The 18,955-nt window shown below is 34.5% G+C and overlaps 2 protein-coding genes across 2 annotated transcripts in view; one reads left to right on the forward strand and one right to left on the reverse strand.

Moving 5' to 3' along the window:
- LOC111468525 (nucleobase-ascorbate transporter 12-like) overlaps positions 1-3,373 on the reverse strand; it is an 8,780-nt gene extending 5,407 nt beyond the window's left edge. Inside the window, exons 1-7 of the mRNA XM_023113769.1 lie at positions 2,746-3,373; positions 2,560-2,657; positions 2,294-2,464; positions 1,133-1,233; positions 923-1,058; positions 760-810; positions 387-674 (exon numbers count right to left, since the gene is read on the reverse strand). Coding sequence (XP_022969537.1) covers positions 387-674; positions 760-810; positions 923-1,058; positions 1,133-1,233; positions 2,294-2,464; positions 2,560-2,657; positions 2,746-3,223 — 1,323 coding nt within the window. The 5' untranslated portion in view covers positions 3,224-3,373. The remainder of the gene's footprint in view (positions 1-386; positions 675-759; positions 811-922; positions 1,059-1,132; positions 1,234-2,293; positions 2,465-2,559; positions 2,658-2,745) is intronic.
- A 10,557-nt stretch (positions 3,374-13,930) lies between these two features.
- Positions 13,931-16,381, forward strand: LOC111468540. The gene is made up of 3 exons (XM_023113788.1): positions 13,931-14,173; positions 14,266-14,369; positions 16,048-16,381. Exons 1-3 carry the CDS (start codon positions 14,016-14,018, stop codon positions 16,077-16,079), a joined length of 294 nt encoding a protein of 97 aa, XP_022969556.1. The 5' UTR covers positions 13,931-14,015; the 3' UTR covers positions 16,080-16,381.
- The last annotated feature ends 2,574 nt before the right edge of the window (positions 16,382-18,955 follow it).

Genomic DNA, 18,955 nt, shown 5'->3' on the forward strand with positions numbered 1-18,955 from the left:
CCCCCCCCCCCCTCGAGGCCTAACTTCCTTGCTGGCACTCGTTCCCTTCTCCAATCGATGTGGGACCCCCCAATCCACCCCGCTTTGCCCGATGTCTAGCTCTGATACCATTGTAACAGCTCAAGCCCAGATATTGTCTTGTTTGGGCTTTCTCTTTCGAGCTTCCTCTCAAGGTTTTTAAAATGTGTCTGCTAGGAAGAGGTTTCCACACTCTAATAAAAAGTGTTTCATTCTCCTCTCCAACCGATGTGGGATCTCACATAATATGAACATGTATACATATATATTTGCATAATCATATCTAACCAAAAAGAAATGTGATGCTAGAAAGATTATCAAAACAACAAAGATCTAAAGAAGAAAACTAGAAACACGAGACTACTCACCGAATCCACAGACGAGATGACCGACACAACACACATAATAATTGCTGTTTTCCAGTGGAAGATAGGGGTGCCCCACTGTAACGGATAAGGAAATCTAAACCATGGTGAAGATTTTAGCGCATGAGAAGTATCAACTCTACAATGCTTCATCCTTGAAACATGTTTTCTGCAGTGATCAGATATTATATTTGAGGCAGGAACATTTGAATCACAACCTTTGTAACTATAAACTCCAGCTTCTGTGAGCAAAAAAGCCAACGCCCATGTGATAACAATCCCAAGAGGAACCTGGCAATGAAATATAAGATCATAATCAATATCATGCATGTTCAAAGACAACCTTAAGAAGGATACAAGGAAACTAGCAGCTTACTGCATATATTAGAAAAATACGATGGCCAAGAATCGATATCTTTCGGAGATACTGCGGAATCCATGAACGTGTGTTAGTAATTTGTTTGGAATTAGACTGAAAATAGCGACAGGACAAGTAATACAGCATAATTTTTGTCACTATCTTTTGTAGATGAACGTACTAGAGAAAATATGATAGCCAAAAGTATCTGCACGACACCAATCTCGAGACAAGCGCCTACTACTGGAAAACCATAGCTATAAAATGACAGTCCAACAGCAGCAATGGTCGGGGCCACGACTACAGGATGGATCAACCTGAAATATATAAATCAATTACTTGGTAGTGTAATGTGGGAACAGAAAGTTTTTAAGAGTTAAGAACATTATACCTCAAAAGTAGTGACATTAATCCACTATATCCAAGTAGTGCTTGAAAAGCTGAAGCTATGATAATTGCTCCTTGTAACTCCTTCATTATATGCTTAAAATTCTGCAAGGATTTTTCGGATTTAGGACGAGTAAAAAGATTAAACGCATTGGGAGAGACTTATAGAGAATGAATTTATTACATTATTTAGTTTACTCAATGAAATAGATGTCACATTCATGGCTAAGAAAAATAAGTCTAGTAGGAAGCTAGGACTTTCAATTACTTTGACTATAATAAGTACTGGTTCAATTTTTTTGTCGTTCGAACAACTAGTCTATAACAGCCCAAGCCTGGCTAGTAGATATTGTCCGTTTTGGCCCGTTACGTATTGCTGTCAGTCTCATTGTTTTAAAACGCATCTACAAGAGAGAGGTTTCCACACCCTTGTACAGAATGATTCAGTTTCCTGTCCAACCGATGTGGGATCTCACATTGCATTCCTTACAAGGGTATGGAAACCTCGTCCTAGTAGACGCATTTTAAAATCGTGAGGCTGACGGTGATACGTAACGGGTCAAAGGGGACAATATCTACTAGCAATGGGTTTGGGATGTTACAAATGGTATCAGACCTAGGCACTGGGCAGTGTGCCAGCGAGTACATTGGACCCCCAAAAGAGGTGAATTGTGAGATCCCACATTAGTTTGAGAGGAGAACGAAGCATTCCTTACAAGGGTATGGAAACCTCTCCCTAGTAGACGTGTTCTAAAACCGTGAGGCTGACGGCCATACATAACGGGTCAAAGAAGATAATATCTACCTGCAGTGGGTTTGGGCTGTTACAAATAGTATCAAAGCCAAGCACTGGGTAGTGTGCCAACAAGAATGCTAGACCCCCAAAGGAGGTGGATTGTGAGATCCCACATCGGTTGGAGAGAAGAACGAAGCATTCCTTATAAGGGTGTGGAAAGCTCTCCCTAGTAGACACGTTTTAAAACCGTGAGGCTGATGGTCATACGTAACGAGTCAAAATGGACAATATCTACTAGCAGAGGGCATGGACTGTTACATAATCTCTTCCAGCAGCAATGCCAGATAACAATACATCTGAGTGGAGAGCAGAGAGTTGCTAATTCCCATAGTGCAATAAAAAAGAAAACAGAGGAAAGGAGAAGCATACGTTCCCGTTAAGTCCTTGAAACTCTGGGGAATTGATAATTGCTAATGCTGGAGCGAGGAAAACAAGTGATGGACCTTGTATCAACGGTAATCTTGAGCCAAAAGACGTATGCAAAAGAGTAGTAATGCCCGACACAAAGAGAACCGTGGATACCACATTTGAAGTGTCCTCCTATAAGCCACTAACTTCAATCAGTTCAAGAACTTTGCAAATTCCAAACTAAATATGGTGAAAACGCTGCAAACAAGTAACATTAAGCTACTTACGTGAGTGCCACCCATAGCAGGAACTATTACAAGCGGGATAAGAACCAATGAACCCAACATTGAAATATAATGCTGCAATCCATATAGACCAATCGGAACTGAAATTTGAGCACCAACAAACACATAACTTATCACTTGCAAAGCCTACAATATAACTAATAGAGTGTTCTTTAGTGAAAAACTCACCAAGACCAGGCGTATCTCTGAGCTCGTACTTCATGTGCGAATGTCTATCCACAAATCCATCATCATCCCCGGTCTGTGGCCGCCGCCGAGGTTGGTTCGCCGGTTCGGAAGGAGGAGGCGGAGGCAGAGCATGACCATTCTGAGAAGGTCCAGAACCCTTGGGTAACCCATCGGAATCCTTCCTCCTCTTCACCGGCTGATCTTTTTCCAACGGCAGCTGAGGCTGTGGAGGAGGCGCCTTGGCACCGGTGGGGTCTCCATTAACTGCAGAAGTGCCCCGAGAGCGTCCAGCTTCGAGATCCGGATGGGCGTCGGGGTCCTTGGGCCTGGGCGGAAGAGCGATGTGGGCGGAATCAGTGGGATTGGTCTCGCCGGAGAAGTTGGGACGAAAGCCGGTGCGTTTGGCCCAAGAAGAAGGAGGCATTGAGGATGGGTCCGGTGCGGGACGGGGGCGGGATTTGGGGTCGGAAGTAGACATTCGAGGAAGGAAGTGGAGAACTAGAGTGGCATAGCTTGAAATGGAAGAAGATCGAACAGAGAAGAATACTAGAAATGGAGCTCTGCCTCTGTAACTCTGTGTTCTTCAGCTTAGCTACTCTTCTACCACTCAGTGAAGGAAACGCCAAGCAGAGACAACTCACAAAAACCGCGTTTGTTTTTGTTTTTTTATTTATTTATTTATTTATTTATTTATTTATTTATTTATTTATTTATTTATTTATTTATTTATTTATTTATTTTCTTTCAAATCCTATTGTGTTCTCTGTTCTTTTCTTAGATTTGTACGGTAAACTTATCTAATGAACCCTCTCTCTCTCTCTCTCTATATATATATAGTGTATATAAAATATGAAATATATAAAATATGATATTTGTGTATATAAAATATGAAAATAACAATAAAGAAAAAATATGATATTTGTGTATATAAAATATGAAATATAATATATATCGTAAATTATAATTCAGTACTAAATATTCTTACCATGGTAGATAGTTCTTTTGATAATATATTTTATATATTCTTGATATTCTTTATAACTATACATATCATAAGTCATCCATATCAACCCCTATCCAATATATTTTCTTTGGACTTTTTCTTTCATTTTTTTCGTGTTCTTCATCTAGATCGAGTGTGTGTTGTTGTGCAATCTTAATATTAGACATACTTATTGCAATCGTTATACTAGAGGTGAAAGAAAGAGGAATGTATGGAATGAAGAAGAGAGGAGGAAACCTCGGGATTTTCATAGAAGAAAAGAGGAACGAGCGGTAAGGGGTTAGAGCAACCCGCCTTAATCATTAAGTGGGAGAGGAACGAAGAAACGCAATCGACTATTAAAGATGAGCAAGAGCATTTAGAATTTATTAAACATTTTTTTTATGGTATGATAACTTATTTAATTAAAAATTAAACTAAATATATAAATAAATAAATAAATAAATATTTTATTTTACTTAATTTTTTTATTAATTAAAAATATATATATATATATATATATATATATATATATATATATATATGCGCCAGATTCTCGTGGACAGAGGACTTTTTTCTATGGATAATGTTTTTGATTTTTTTTATTTATTGATAATTCTTATAAAATGTAGAATTTATTATTTGGTGTCTTTTTTCTCTCTCTCTAAAACTGTCCTTTTCTTTTCTTTCCTTTTGAATTTTTAAATACTTTTAATTTAGTCTATAAATTTTAAATTTTAAAAAGAAATTAAATAATAAATTCAATTTTTATCTCCATAGTGAGGTGGGTTTAGACTTGAACTTCTACCAATTAAACTCGAGCCCATATTTATTTTTATTTTTGCCATTTTTTTTACCTAATCTGACAAAAATAAAACTAATATTTTTATTTGCATTTAAAGGGATTTAATACAAAATTGAAAAAAATAGGGTCAAATTAATTATAACTTCATTTAATGAAGTAAAATTTTAGGGTAAGTTTTGATGTTTTTATTTTTAATTCATTTTGCACATGAAATAGGGAAACAAATCGTACAAAAATATTAAATAAATGAAGTCCGTGGTCAATCTCGCACACATTTATTAATGCAAATGCTCCTAAAATTAATTTATTTACATTTCACCTATAAGAGTAGGGTCGGCTAGATTTTTTGGTCATGTTTGTTTAAAGTGTTGCATGTGACCACATCTCTGTTCCAAATCTCTTTTACTCGTTTTTATGTTAGTGATGATGTCTTTACCATCTATGTTATATCAATTGCCAAAATCATGTTTACACTTACACGATTAAAATGCCTCAAAATATATTACAGAGAAAATTTTCTACTTGTCAATTCTTCCTACTAAGTTTTACGTCATCAAAGTCTTGGTTGATGTAACGAATCAGCAGAAGCGTTCTCAGTGGTCTCTGGCGAGGCTCGAAAACTCTAGCGAACGTTGGAGTTTTCGTTCCCAATGACCCACGACCTCGGTGTTTCCTTTGGATCTCCACAACCCGCCATCATCTTCAGCCACACCTCGAAGTAATCTGCGAGAAAAGAAAAATGGTGAGAAAAGCGAGAGAGAGAGAAGATTGACGAAGCTCTGGCGAGATAAAAACTATATGAAACTGACGTCGATATCCCCAACTTACGTCACGAAAACATCCCAGAGACCCATATACACATCGGAGACGAACTCTGATGCACCATAGTCAACACACGCCCTCAAAAAACGTAGGATATACATTCGATTTTGGGGTACCTTCTCGGATCTGTAGGTTGGGTCTTTTTCGAACCAAACCAACGCCATAAAGGGGAAGAAGGAGGAGAGACGACTCAAAAACGAAAGAAAACGAACGTCGGAGTTTTACAGCTCAATACTGCGGCTCACATTGACAGCCTAGCCCACCTACAAACAAAGTTTTGTAGCTGATCGCGGCCCAGAACTTGTGACCGAATCTTGATCCGCCTGACGACCTGCGCCTCGACCCAACTTCAACATGCATATGCGGCCTCTCCTGGTTGAGCCACGTGTCAGCGTTTGGCGCAAAGGTGATAGGATCACAGTGTTCCAAATGTTTCAACTAATCCTATTACACGATCCAAGGTCAAGAAGATTCAACAAGCATTCATTCTTCATCTACAAAATTGGACAGACTCGATTCAACCATCATTTCGTGTGCTACAAACTGATTCGATTGAGGAAGAACCATTTGGAGCTTCAAAAGTGAATATTTGCACGGTTGAAGTAGCGGATGAAGTTGTAAGCATCATTTCATGAGTTGTTAGAATACTTTAAGGGTTCTTGTTTCAACAAAATCTTGGATCGTTGGGCTGAGGATTATGGCGCATGTGCGTGGATTGTAGAGCCATCAACAAAATCACCATAAAGTATCAACATCTTATTCCTAAGCTAGACGATATACTTGATGAATTGTATGGTTCATGTCTATTTCCAAAAATTGATTTGAAATCTAGATATCATCAAATTAGAATATATATATAGGAGATGAATGGAAAATAGCTTTCAAAACTAAGTTTGGATTGTATGAATGACTTGTTATGCCTTTTGGGTTAACTAATGCTCCTAGTACATTTATACGCTTAATGAATCACGTTTTGAGAAAATACTTAGGAAAGCATGTTGTTGTATATTTTGATGATATTTTAATTTATTCAAAGACTTTGCATGAGCATGTGAATCATGTTAAGTCAGTTTTGATTACGCTCAGAAAGAGAAACTTTATGCTAATTTTAATAAGTGTAGTGTAGTTTTTGCATTGAAGAAGTTAACTTTCTTAGTTTTATAGTCGGTAAAAATTGAGTAGAAGTAGATGAAGAGAAGTCAGAGCAATTAGGAATTGACCAACACCAAAAAAATACAAGTGAAGTTCATAGTTTTCATGGGTTAGCTAGGTTCTATAGGCGATTTATAAAAGATTTTAGCACCATAGCTGCATCGTTGGATGACTTGATGAAAAAGAATGTTGTTTTTAAATGAGGAGATAGGTAAGAGAATGCATCCAATGAGCTTGAGAAGAAATTAACTAATGCATCATTACTTGTCTTGCCTAATTTTGATAAAACAAATTAACCCATGTATCATTGCTTGTCTTTCCTAATTTTGAATAAAACTTTTGAAATTGAGTATGATGCAAGTGGTTTGGGCATAGGTGCTGATTTGATGCAAGATCGAAAACTATTTTAGTGAAAAACTAAATGTGGCAGCATAGAACTATCCTACCTATGATAAAGAATTGTTTGCTTTAGTTAGCACATTGCACGTGTGGCAACACTATTTATAGACTAGAGAATTTGTGATCCACTCTATTATCTTAAGGGTCAAAGCAAACTGAATCGCATGCAAAGTGGGTGAAGTTTATTGAAACATTTGCATATGTCATCAAATATAAGCAAGGTGATGATTTTTCTGATTCGAGGACGAATCCTTTTGAAGAGGTGGAAGATGATAAGGATCACGATATTTCAAATATTCCAGCTGAACCTATTACACGATTCAAGGCCAAGAAAATTCAACAAGCATTCATTCTTCATCTACAAAATTGGATAGACTCGGTTCAACCATCATTTTATGTGTTACAAGCTGATTTGATTGAGGAAAGACCATTTGGAGCTTCAGAAGTGAATATTTGCACCGTTGAAGTAGTTGATGAAGTTGCAAGCATCATTTCATGAGTTGTTAGAATAATTTATTTATTATTTTTTAATTTCATAAAGTTTGTAATGGTGAAATTGACTTCGTGTCTTGTGAGATTTAAGGGGACTGGAATTAAATTCTGTCTTTTGTGAGATTTTATGGGGATTGGGATTAAATCATGGCTAACTTCTTTTGGAGGGAGACTATAAATACCCACAAATTATCATGTAAGAATTAGATTTGTGATGAATGAAATTGATCTCTCAAGGTAAGACTTTCCCCTCAGAGATCCGTGCATCATTCTTTTCACTTCTAAGTTTTAAACAATTCATGTGATAGATTGCATCCGAGCTATTCAATCAGGTCTTGATTGAGTTCGATTGTGAAGTGACTCAATTTAGAACATGGTTCCAAATCTTGCTCCTAGATCTTTGATCGTAAGAGGTAATCTAATTCTAGCCTTATTTCTTGGTTGATTAGAATTTTGTATAGGAAGGTGTTAATTTCTTTGATTCAAGTAGTTCTTACTTCAACAAAACCTTGGATCGTTGGGCTGAGGATTAGGGTTGCCTTATCAAAAGATCCTCTCGGCTCCGGCGGTGGCTTCTGGGCTCGGGAACCCATTTTCAACCCTTTCAGCACCATTTTGACCCTCCTAGACCTCATTTTGACCTAGTTTAAGGTAAAAATAGGTAATTTTAAGGTCGTATTTCACAATTTCAAGTTGGAATATGTTTATGTTTGTGTAATACTAACAAAAGGTGTTGAACGATCAAATAGGAACCAATTTATGATAGCGTAAGATGCGTAAAATGAGCTAGGAGCTTACGTATAAATTATTAAAGAGTACGTCGGCTAAGGCCTACCAAGTAAGTGGCCCTACTATCGTAGGTTATGTAAATTGTATGTTGCATGTTGGCACGTACCCGTAGTTTCGCACGTGTCATAAATTTTATGTTTAGACTATTATGATTTAATACGTAAATGTATGCAATGTGAACATATGTTGTTTTGGAATGAATTGGTGTGCGATATAATGTGACGTGATATGTTGTGTTTAGATTGTTTTATGTGACAATTGAGATAATTATTATATGTATCACACGTCATGAAATGTTATGTTAAAAGCATGAAACCATATGCTATGTCTCGTAAATTGTATGTATACAGCATGATCTCAATGACTTGAAATATAAACCTCGTTAGAATTATGCATGATATGAAAACTAAAAAATGAGAAATGATATGATATGAATGAAAGATGATAGCAAAATTATATTTAATAATGTTGAAAATGGAAAAATATTGGGACCTCATGCATTAGGGATACCCTTATTCCATCACAATGGTACGAATGCGTACACTAATAGGCAGGAGAACTATCATTATGTTTTACATAATGCTGTTGTGATGGTTACTAATTCTAACGAGTGTCCGGCATAAAGAGCTCCTAGAGTATGCTTGCCTGATAAGGGAAGGGGCCCAATAGTGTGCGAACTGACTGGTGAGTCCATACTCGCACATATGGACGTGTGTAGAGTATATGGTACAAATTCAAGTTGTCTGTCATTGCATTCACATGTTTTTGTTGCATAATCTTAATAAGAGGTCGCTTACTAAGTATTCTTAAAATACTCAAGCCTCATGCTACTATATTTTCAGATAAAGCAAGGCGCCCCTGTGGGATCGATGAAAGCATTGAAAATCCTGTGACTGTGGCACATGCATATGATAGATTTGCATTTCAAATTTAATAGTACAGGTTAGTATAAGACATTTCTTCCTTTGTTATTATTTTTTTTTTCGAGGTAATAAATGAGGCACAAGGTTAATTTTGCATTTATAAGAAGAGTCTCTTAAGGTATTTCCGCATTAAATAATATGTTAAAGGTATATTAATGACCTAAGGTTAAATAGGAAAAATTTATAGTCCGTTGATACTTATTCTTTTTGCTAGAATGTAACATTACTTTCTTAAAATTGATTTCCAAATGTTTTTTTAAAATTCTCTCTTCTCGTTCCTAAAACTTTTTCTCAAGAGTAGGACTAGAGGTTTGATTATACGTCTGCTCATGTTAACGACAACCTAAATTCTAATTGGTTGATTTACTCGAAGACGAAAGTAAGTGTCACACAATTAAGTAATGAATTTTAATAGAGTACGATTGTCACATAAGACATGCAAATCATACTAATCTACAAACGTTATTTTTGTTTTTATTTCATTATCTATTTAACTTGATTTAATTTAAATTTCATTTTCAAATTCGAAATAATATATTATAATACCTAATATATCATATATATATCTAATATATTTAAATATATTATTCAAACCATATTTAAATATTATAAAATATTTTAATATATAGTCCATTAATCTAATTTAATACTAATTAAATAAAAATTTATCCTTTTATATTTAATATACTAAGATGAGATATAAATAGATGGGAGAGATTAAATATTTTGTGATTCAATCGTATACAAACTAGATATCCTATTCAATAGGTTTCACTCGAACAATTTGGATTAAATCATTTGTAATAACTATACGGTAGGTCATATCAATAATGTTGAAAGTATGAGTCATCTAATCTTATCCATATTCTATAAACTCTTAAAGGTTATTTCTTGAATATGATCCTTCTCTATTAAGTACCTTCTCTGTTAAGATGTATGAAATTACAAAAATACATCTAGGACGAAATTTTGAGATGAATTCTATTTTTAATGTTTTATGTTGCGTTAAAAAGGAGAATGGACTATTGTGATCTATGCTCCGGGTGATTGATTGTTGTTATCTCCCCGTCTATGAAGTTTCTCGAGGCTAATCTAATCTCTAGGTGCACTTAGGTCTAGTCCTTTGATAACCACTTACGATCCTAGGGTATTCAGTGGAAACGTACTGACCTAGATCAATGTGAAAACTACTCTAGCTCTAGCGTTGTAATCTTAATTTGGCTCTCTCATGTATGCTTTATTAGAGGGATATTCTTATTGATCATTTAAAGCACAAAAGATAATCTAAACATTCATGCAAACTCAACATGAAGATAAGGAAGTTCTATGAAAGATAAGGAAGAACTTCTATGAAGAAATTGGGAGTTGAATATGCTGAGAACATCCCAACCAATATTTTTTTTCAACTCCAGTGAGAGTGTTGTTTTCGACGACATTCAACAACTTATAACTTAGGTTATAGACCATGAGAAGGTGTGAAATTATTCCTTAACTCTTCTAAGTACGGCGGAAGCAAAGTTTTAGAAGGGCTTGGTAATGACCATCAAGTCTTCTTCCCATGTTTTGGGAAAGAAGAAGATGACGTGGGCGGTTCAATTAAACTAGCCTTGCTAGCCCTAAACTGGATTCTCCCTCATTTTTTAAAATATTATATCCAAACCAGATCAATACTTAAGAACTTTTTTTATAGTTCTAGAAACTAGACCCAAAGATGAATCTACCAAAGAAAATTTAGAGTAATTTGAATATTGGAAGCTCGAGAACCAAGGACCTGAATGTGAATGATGAGGTAAGTAGCCAATTTAGACTTTTAGTTAAGAAATACTTACCGGCCTCATTTGAAATTCAAGATAAACCTTAAGTTAAGTAAAGAACTAGGGGATCATGAAAACATTTGGCTAAGAACCATGAGTTAAGACTCTGAACTAAGTAAATTACTTAAAATTTAAGTAATGTTAAAATAACCAGCTAAAGACCGTTGCCCATAAAATTTTAAAGTTGAGTAAAGTACGATATTTTAAGGGTATGTATGGTGGTCAATGGATAATGATAAATGGCTAACCCAAGAAATAGTCAAAATGACTAAAATGCCCCTATGACGATTTACCTTCGATTTAAGATTCAAATGACCTCTAAAGGATTTAGAGCAACATCATCCTCCCAAGTTCCAAATGGCTAACCCAAGAAATGGTTCTTCATCATCCTCCCAACTTCAACCATGCAAATATTTACTTCCCGAGCTTCAAATGGTTCTTTATCAATCATATCAGTTTGTAATACATGAAATGGAGGTTGAACCGAGTCTATCCAATTTTGTAGATGAAGAATTAATATTTTGTTGAATCTTCTTGCTCTTGGATCGTGTAATAGGTCATGTTGAAACATTTAGAATACCATGATCCTTATCATCTTCTCCTTGTTCAAAAGGATTCGTTCTCGAATCAGAAAAATTATCACCTAAACTAAAAGAACTCAAGTCAGCAATATTGAAAATAAAATGTACCAAAAAATCTCCTATAAGATCAATTTTATAGACATTATTATTAATTTTTCAAGAACTTGGTAAGGGTCATCATCTCATGGATGTAACTTTGTCTTCTTTTGAGATGAGAATCTCTCCTAGCGAAAATGTATCTAAACTCAGTCATAGAGTTGAAAAATGAGTTCCTTCCGTCCTTTTGTTAATTCTTGAAACAACTTTAGAATTTTATTTCTCAATTCTCTCCTTCATCTCTTATGGATCAAATTTGCCTTACTTTTGGCTACTTCACTCACAAAAATATTATAATGAATAGGAAGCAAATCAAGAGTCAAATTAAATCCATAAACAACTTTGAAACAAGAACAATGGGTGGTACTATAAATTGCTATATTATATTCGAACTCTACAAATAACAAACATTTGTTTCAAGACTTAATATTCTTAGAAATAATAGCTTAAGTAACGCTATTAACCACCTCAGTTTGCCCAAGGGGTGTACATGGTCCGAGTTGGGTCCGATTGGAGGATTTTTTCGACCCAACCCAAAAGTTCACGTTGGTTGGATTGGTAACCCAACCCAACCCAAAACTTTTCACGACCCAACCCAACCCTCTATTTTCGGGTTGGGGGTTGTCAAATTTTTTTTTAAGTTTTATTTATCCATAATTTATAATTATTCGGATACAATCTAAAATATATTAAAAGTTCACAAACAAACACAAATCGAACTATAATTATTGACAAAAAATAATAATAATAAATTAAAAAACAACGAGCGAGAATTGTAACATAGTTAAACATTGTCATAAAACTAAAGACAATTAAATACCAACAATTTTAAAAATTAGTTAAAATAACAAACCGATCATGAAATTAAGTAAACAATAAAAATGATTAGTTTAAGAGTATTGTATATAACAAAAATAAAAAATATATAAAAATATTTTAATTGAAATATGCTTATTTATATCTTACCTTAATCTATTAGAAAAATAAAAATATATATAAATTATGATACAATAAATAATAAATAAATATATTGTAATTTAAGATATGTTTTAAAATTATATATATATATAATTATTAAACATACGTATAAATTATAATTATTAAACATTTGTATTTAGGTATAAAATTTAGGTATTTTTAAAATATATGTATATAAAATAAACTTAACAAAAAAATAATAATAATAATAAAAAAATATAAAAAAATTATACAAAATGTATATATATATATATAAGAAATTAAAAATAAAAAAATAATATAAACAAAACAAAGAAATTAAAAATAAAAACAAAAATATGCATTTGGCAAGGGTTGAACTCAGACGTGAGTGTCTGGCAAACCCGGTAATACATCAGTATTCTTAATATATTTTATATATTTTTATTTGTCTCGGGTCAACTCGAAGGTTTTACCCATGAACCCGAAATCGAACCGATTCAGTTCAGATTCAAAAAAATGAACTCAACCTACCCGAAATGCTAATCCAACCCAACCCAACCTTTATAGTTCGGGTTGGGTTGGTCTGGGTTATTGGGTTGGTCCGAGTTGTTGGGTTGCTGGGTTGAATGTTCACCCCTAATTTTCCCATCACGATAACATGTAGTTGAAAACAACAATTTGGTACCCAATTTACCTCATAATATTTTCCAAAAATGGCTTAAAAATTTAACATTTCTATCCTAACAATAGTTCTGGAATTCCATGTAACTTTACTATTTTCTTACCGTCAACAATATGCTTTGCATCATAGGTTTTGTTGCATGCAATAAAATGAGTCATTTTATTAAATCGGTATACAACAACAAGAAGACAATCTTTAGTATGCGGCAAACCAAGAACAAAATGGGTGTGTTTGCTCCATTTTATAGCATATGGAAATGCATGGCTTTGTCTCACTTTCTTCCGTCCATTTTTACTCCATACAAATTTCATCTAAATTGTGGACGGATTCGAGCGGATTGATAATTGTTTTAAGTAAACTCTCCGAATGTCGAATCTTCTACTCATAAAAGAAAATCTAAACTAAAATCGTGTTCTTTCTGTGAGTGAAGGTAGTTGAGTATTTAACTCGAGTTTAGGCATGTAAAAACCAGCTTAGTACCACAGAGAAACGATCTTTCTCGACTCCATGAAACGAAACGAGCTTGGTTTTGATTTATTTAGTGTTCGATCCACTCGAAATTAATTTTGGTTGAATTTTGTTAAAATTTAATGAAATTAAAATATATGGAAAAGGAAAAAAAAAAGAATTATATTCTAAATCTCATTCTACTAGTGGAGGCCCAATTTCAATCCATGGGCTTTCCTTCTGAAAATCCAATATCCGAAACCCCCAATTTTGTTTCTACTTCTTTTCCAGTGACGGGGGATTTTGGGGAGGTTTTAGGGTTCGTAATTCACAGAATTCAGTCGGAAATGGCAGCTTCAGTTGCGCTCAGATCGTCGTGTCTTCGAGCAATTTCTAGAATATCCACCGCTTCCTCCGCTAGAAATGTTTCCGTTTCATCGGCGCTTCCTTCGGTGCGCTCAAGTTTCGTATCTCGAAGAATTTCAATCTCCCCTCACTCTCTAAGGTTGCTGCTTTGCTTCTTTAGATTCATCTTCTTGTTTTGATGTTACTTTTTTTTTTTTCTCTCTTAAATTTCATTCTGATGCGATTTTTTAGGTTGTTGCGACGAGAATTGAGCTCTCTTCGACCTATTCATAGCGCAATTGCCTCCGCTTGCCTTGTTTCTGAGCTGCCCGCCGAAGCTAGCGCCTCCGTACAAGGTTAATCCTCTTCTGTTTCTTGCTTCCTAATCTCATTGCTTTTTTATTTTTCCAGTTGATTTCAGTCGCATTGAATTTTAGTACTAGTTAACTATATTAAGTTATAGAAATAGTTCCTCGGAATGTATGTTGGTGCAGCCAAAAAAAATTAGGCCTCGATAGCTTGCCAATTAAAATCGATTTCCATGCTACCATACCACCGTTCAGTTAGCTGAAACGTGGAATTTCATTATTTGGTATTGAGTACATTTTAGGATACAGAATGATAAGAAAAGGTACAATCGCACAAAAGTATTTTCAATTTCTATTTTACTGCTTCCTATCAAAATGGTCGAGGATCTCGATTATAGAAAGTACAAAAGATGCGCTGTTCATTTTGTGAGTTTTGTGATCGGAAGTGAGGAGCTATCTGGATTAGGGTGTACTGTCTACAATGTAACCATGATCATGTTCAGCATCCTGGATGTGATAGAAATTATGCCCTGCGTAATGTTTATCATGTACTGAATGTGGACCAAACGAGAGGAAAGTGGTCAATGCTGGTGAATGATTGTCAGGAATAAAATCAGAGGGTGTTCTTTAGAGTGTACAAATGTCAATTTTCATGAGATCTTAATGTTTCCCTGTTTTATGACTTGTAAAATAACTCTGCAAGTTGGTTCAAATAGATTACTTATGTGTGACTTCTCTAAAATGATGAAAATTAATGACTTCCATGTTATCAGTCTGATGGAACCTCATGTTCTTCATCTCTTTGGCCCCTTGAAGCATCCTGTCTGCACGATTATGTTGAGTACTGAACTCAGTCTTTTTCTCATGGCTCTCTTGGGAGTAAATCCTTTAGATAATTGATGCAATAAAATAGTCTCTTCCGTCTGTCAATGTTCTTATTAACTCATTTCTAGTGAATTTGACTCCGAAAAATTACTTACTGTTCGTTCATTTATTGGAACTGAACTTGAAAGAAGTCTCCCTCCAAACAACCTCATAATTTGGATGAGATGCCTGATAAAGGCTGCAAGTTTTGGGTGAAGTTATATAGTTGGAAACAAGTGAAAATGCAATTCCAGAGAAATTATTCCCTTCTGTCTCCTTATTAAGAACTGACCATTAAGGTTGGAAGCGAAGAAGCATCTTCTTTGAGTATGCTTGTTCCTGTTCATCTTTGTAATTAGCAGACCAAGGAAATGAACCAATTTCATTAGGATTGAAGTTCTATATGCTTAAATATTAGATTCAGGAAGCTAGTGAAAGTCTTTAGCTGCCATGACATGCCTCACTCTATTATTGCTTCTCTTGAATATTGTACGGGTTGCAGTTCCCTTTTACCACAGCATTTATTTTTTACAAATTCAAAGAATGGGACTATTATTTGACCTGGGAATCTCTACATGTATGATAAAAGTGGAATGGCCTCACGAAATAAAATTGACAAATTTCAAAAGAGGGGAATTAGATAGACATACTAATGAAGTATTACCATGCCCTTAACTTTCTGCTACATGGTTACAGTTCTGAATTACTTATAAATCTTGCAACTGTTATTTAATAGTGTGATTTTGACCATGGTTCCTTGCTTCAGTATATCAGTTATTGACTTAAATTTTTTGGTGCACATCTGCTGAGATAGATATGTATAAGCCAATGCTTTGACACATCTTCCCGAACTTGATGACAGGTAGATTTGTGAACTATCTGAGCCCTATCTAGCACCAAATGCTTATAGAAATGAGCAGTTTCCTTCTTGTGTATTAGATTGCCAGCATCATCACTTCATAACGTCTTTAGCTGTTGAGTATGAAGACATGGTTTCTTTGGTTCCTCTAGTTGATTTTACTCGATTAAGTATATTTATGTTACATCAAGCAGCCATTTTTGATATAACTTAGTAGGCCTCGTTTTATCATTGTGTTGTTCTGAACACCGGGTGATTACCCCATAATTGATCAAATTTCCTACCAGGCTAGTGATACAACTATTTTCAGATAGAGACTGGTTTAATTTCAAAGTTAGAATGTAAATGTGTTGAAATTAGGCAGTTGATTTATACCCAATACACAAGATTACAATTAATTTAAATTATTCTGGATGGTTATTGGGCAAATAGTAAATGACTTTAGATGGAACAAGTTCATGCGGAGGCTCATTGGTAGCAGATCTTGTTCTCTTTGGGGTTTCCCTTTTGGACTTACTCTCTAGGTTTTTAAAACACTAGAGTGAGGTTTTTACACACTTATAAAGAATGTTTTGTTCTCCTCTCTTACAAGTTCAAACTTTGGTACTACGCCATGAGTTTTCTTAATAATGAGATATTGTAGGATTTTACGATTGTCTTGTAAAGCTAGTCAAAGTGCACACAAACTAGAATGCTTTTGAAGATAAGCTAGTCAAAGTGCACACAAACTAGAATGCTTTTGAAGATAAGCTAGTCAAAGTGCACACGAACTAGAATGCTTTTGAAGATTGGGTCGGATGAATCAAACAATTTATGATACATTGTATCAATTAAGATTTTAAACTCTAGTGATTCTACTTTATGATACATAATTGCTCTTGGTGATTCTACTTTTAAATTGTTAGATAGATGTATAGTGTGAAAGACTGTTTTAAATGTATGGATTAATATAGTGTTATAGAGATTGATTTAATGTATGGATTAAAATAGTATTATAGAAAATGGTTGAAATCAAGTAAATAGCTTATCTAATTATTTATATGTCATCATCTTGGTCTTCTATTCTTCTCTTCTTATTTAGGTAAAAGCTTCGGTTTCTCTTGTTTGTTTTATTCCTTAAATTATGGAAGCCTGATGAAATTCAGCCATTGTTAATGTCATCTTGAAAGCATCTTAATTAGAAAACATTACAAAAATTAAAATAATCCTTTTCCCCCTTTTTTTCTTTTAGCCATCGTCTATTGCTTTAACGTATTCTTTCTAATAATAATAATAATAATAAAAATAAAAGTTGGATTGTTTGGTTTCTTTCACTAATGGGTGATAATGCCCATTAATCACCGAGTCAGACCCGATTATTTGAAGAATAAATTGATTGGACTCATAATTAAGTTTAGTTCATACTAGATGAGTTGAAATTTAATTTAGATAGTTTATCGATATATTCGATATTTACCTTATTGGTTGTGACTTATTAAGTATAGAGAATTTTCCGTAAAAATAAGAATTGAAATAAGAGGTAAGAACGAGTATGGAGAACGCTTCTCCATTCCTGTCTTCTTCGTATGAGTTGACCACAACAATTTAAAATGGTTAAATATCCATTTGCACGGAATTATTAGAATGAGACGGAATTAACTTGAAAGTTCAATTTTTAGACTGAGAAAGAGAATATAATGTGATATTGGAATTTTAAGTGTCATTTTCTTGTGTCAAATTTATTAAATAAAATTACTTTACCAATTTTATAAATACCCTTCTGTTGTCCGTTGATTTTATTTTAATAAAGAGACCAATTTGATTGACTTTAAAGAATTATCATTTAATTGTTGATGAGAGGAAACTTCTTCATTTTAAAAAAAATATATATATAAAAACATTAAATTGAGTGGCGTAAACACTTAGAAATAAAATATACAAAAGGTTATGGTTAATAATAAGATTTTGAAGTTATTTAAAATTATTCAAATTGTTATTTATTGTTTCAAATATTTTTTTATGAATATTTTAATTTTCACAAGTCCAAGTCCAACTTTTTTATTCTTGCATGTTATTAACATTCTTTTGATGCTTTCAAGAGTTTACTTTACATGTTGTTAACAACCTTCTTTTAAGATTGAACGGCAAACAATTTAATCTCTATTTATAATTTTGTTTAATTTAGAAGATTAACATTTTACCAGGATAATCATATACGACTCAATCTTAATCTAGCACTAGATCATAAGAATGAGTTGTTATTGTTATGAACTCCTGTTGATGGGTCTTATCCTTTGACTTAATGGGTGAGAAGGACTTTTTGTAACCGTTTCAATGTGCCTACAATTTTGGGAAATTGATCAAATAGAGAATTGGGGATATAATCTTACGGGATGAAATTCTTGCATTCCTGTATGGAGCAAGCAGATGAATAGTTCCCTTGCGTGCTAATTTCAAGACTTAAACAATGAGGTCTCACCCTCTCATTGTCGAGAGGGATTTAGTTTATGCTTGGACTGTGAGATCCCATATTGGTTGGGGGAGGAGAATGAAACACCCATTATAAAGGTTTTGAAATCTCTCTCTAGCAGACACATTTTAAAAACCTTGAGGGGAAGCCCGAAAGGGAAAGCCCAAAGAGAAAAATATCTACTAGTAGTAGGCTTAGGCTGTTACAAATGGTATCAGAGCATGAGGCGGTGTGTAAGTAAGGACGCTTGGCCCCAGGGGTAGACACGAGACGGTGTGTCAGTAAGGATGCTTGACGAAAGGAACGAGTGTCGACAAGGACGTTGGGACCCAAAGGGGGGAGATCCCACATCAGCTTTGGGCTGTGGATTTGGTGGGGATCCCACATCGATCAGAGAAAGGAACGAGTGTCAGCTAGGACGTTGGAACCCGAAGGAGGTAGATTGTGAGATCTCACATCAGT

The sequence above is a fragment of the Cucurbita maxima genome, unplaced genomic scaffold (assembly GCF_002738345.1).
Source record: "Cucurbita maxima cultivar Rimu unplaced genomic scaffold, Cmax_1.0 Cma_Scf00037, whole genome shotgun sequence".
Taxonomy (NCBI): Eukaryota; Viridiplantae; Streptophyta; class Magnoliopsida; order Cucurbitales; family Cucurbitaceae; genus Cucurbita; species Cucurbita maxima.

Bases quoted from the DNA above. Each gene is read 5' to 3' on its own strand.
- LOC111468540 (XM_023113788.1), top strand. From the start codon at position 14,016: ATGGCAGCTTCAGTTGCGCTCAGATCGTCGTGTCTTCGAGCAATTTCT. The intron at 14,174-14,265 runs GTTGCTGCTTTG...GCGATTTTTTAG, and splicing joins ATCTCCCCTCACTCTCTAAG to GTTGTTGCGACGAGAATTGA. The intron at 14,370-16,047 runs GTTAATCCTCTT...ACTTGATGACAG, and splicing joins AGCTAGCGCCTCCGTACAAG to GTAGATTTGTGAACTATCTG.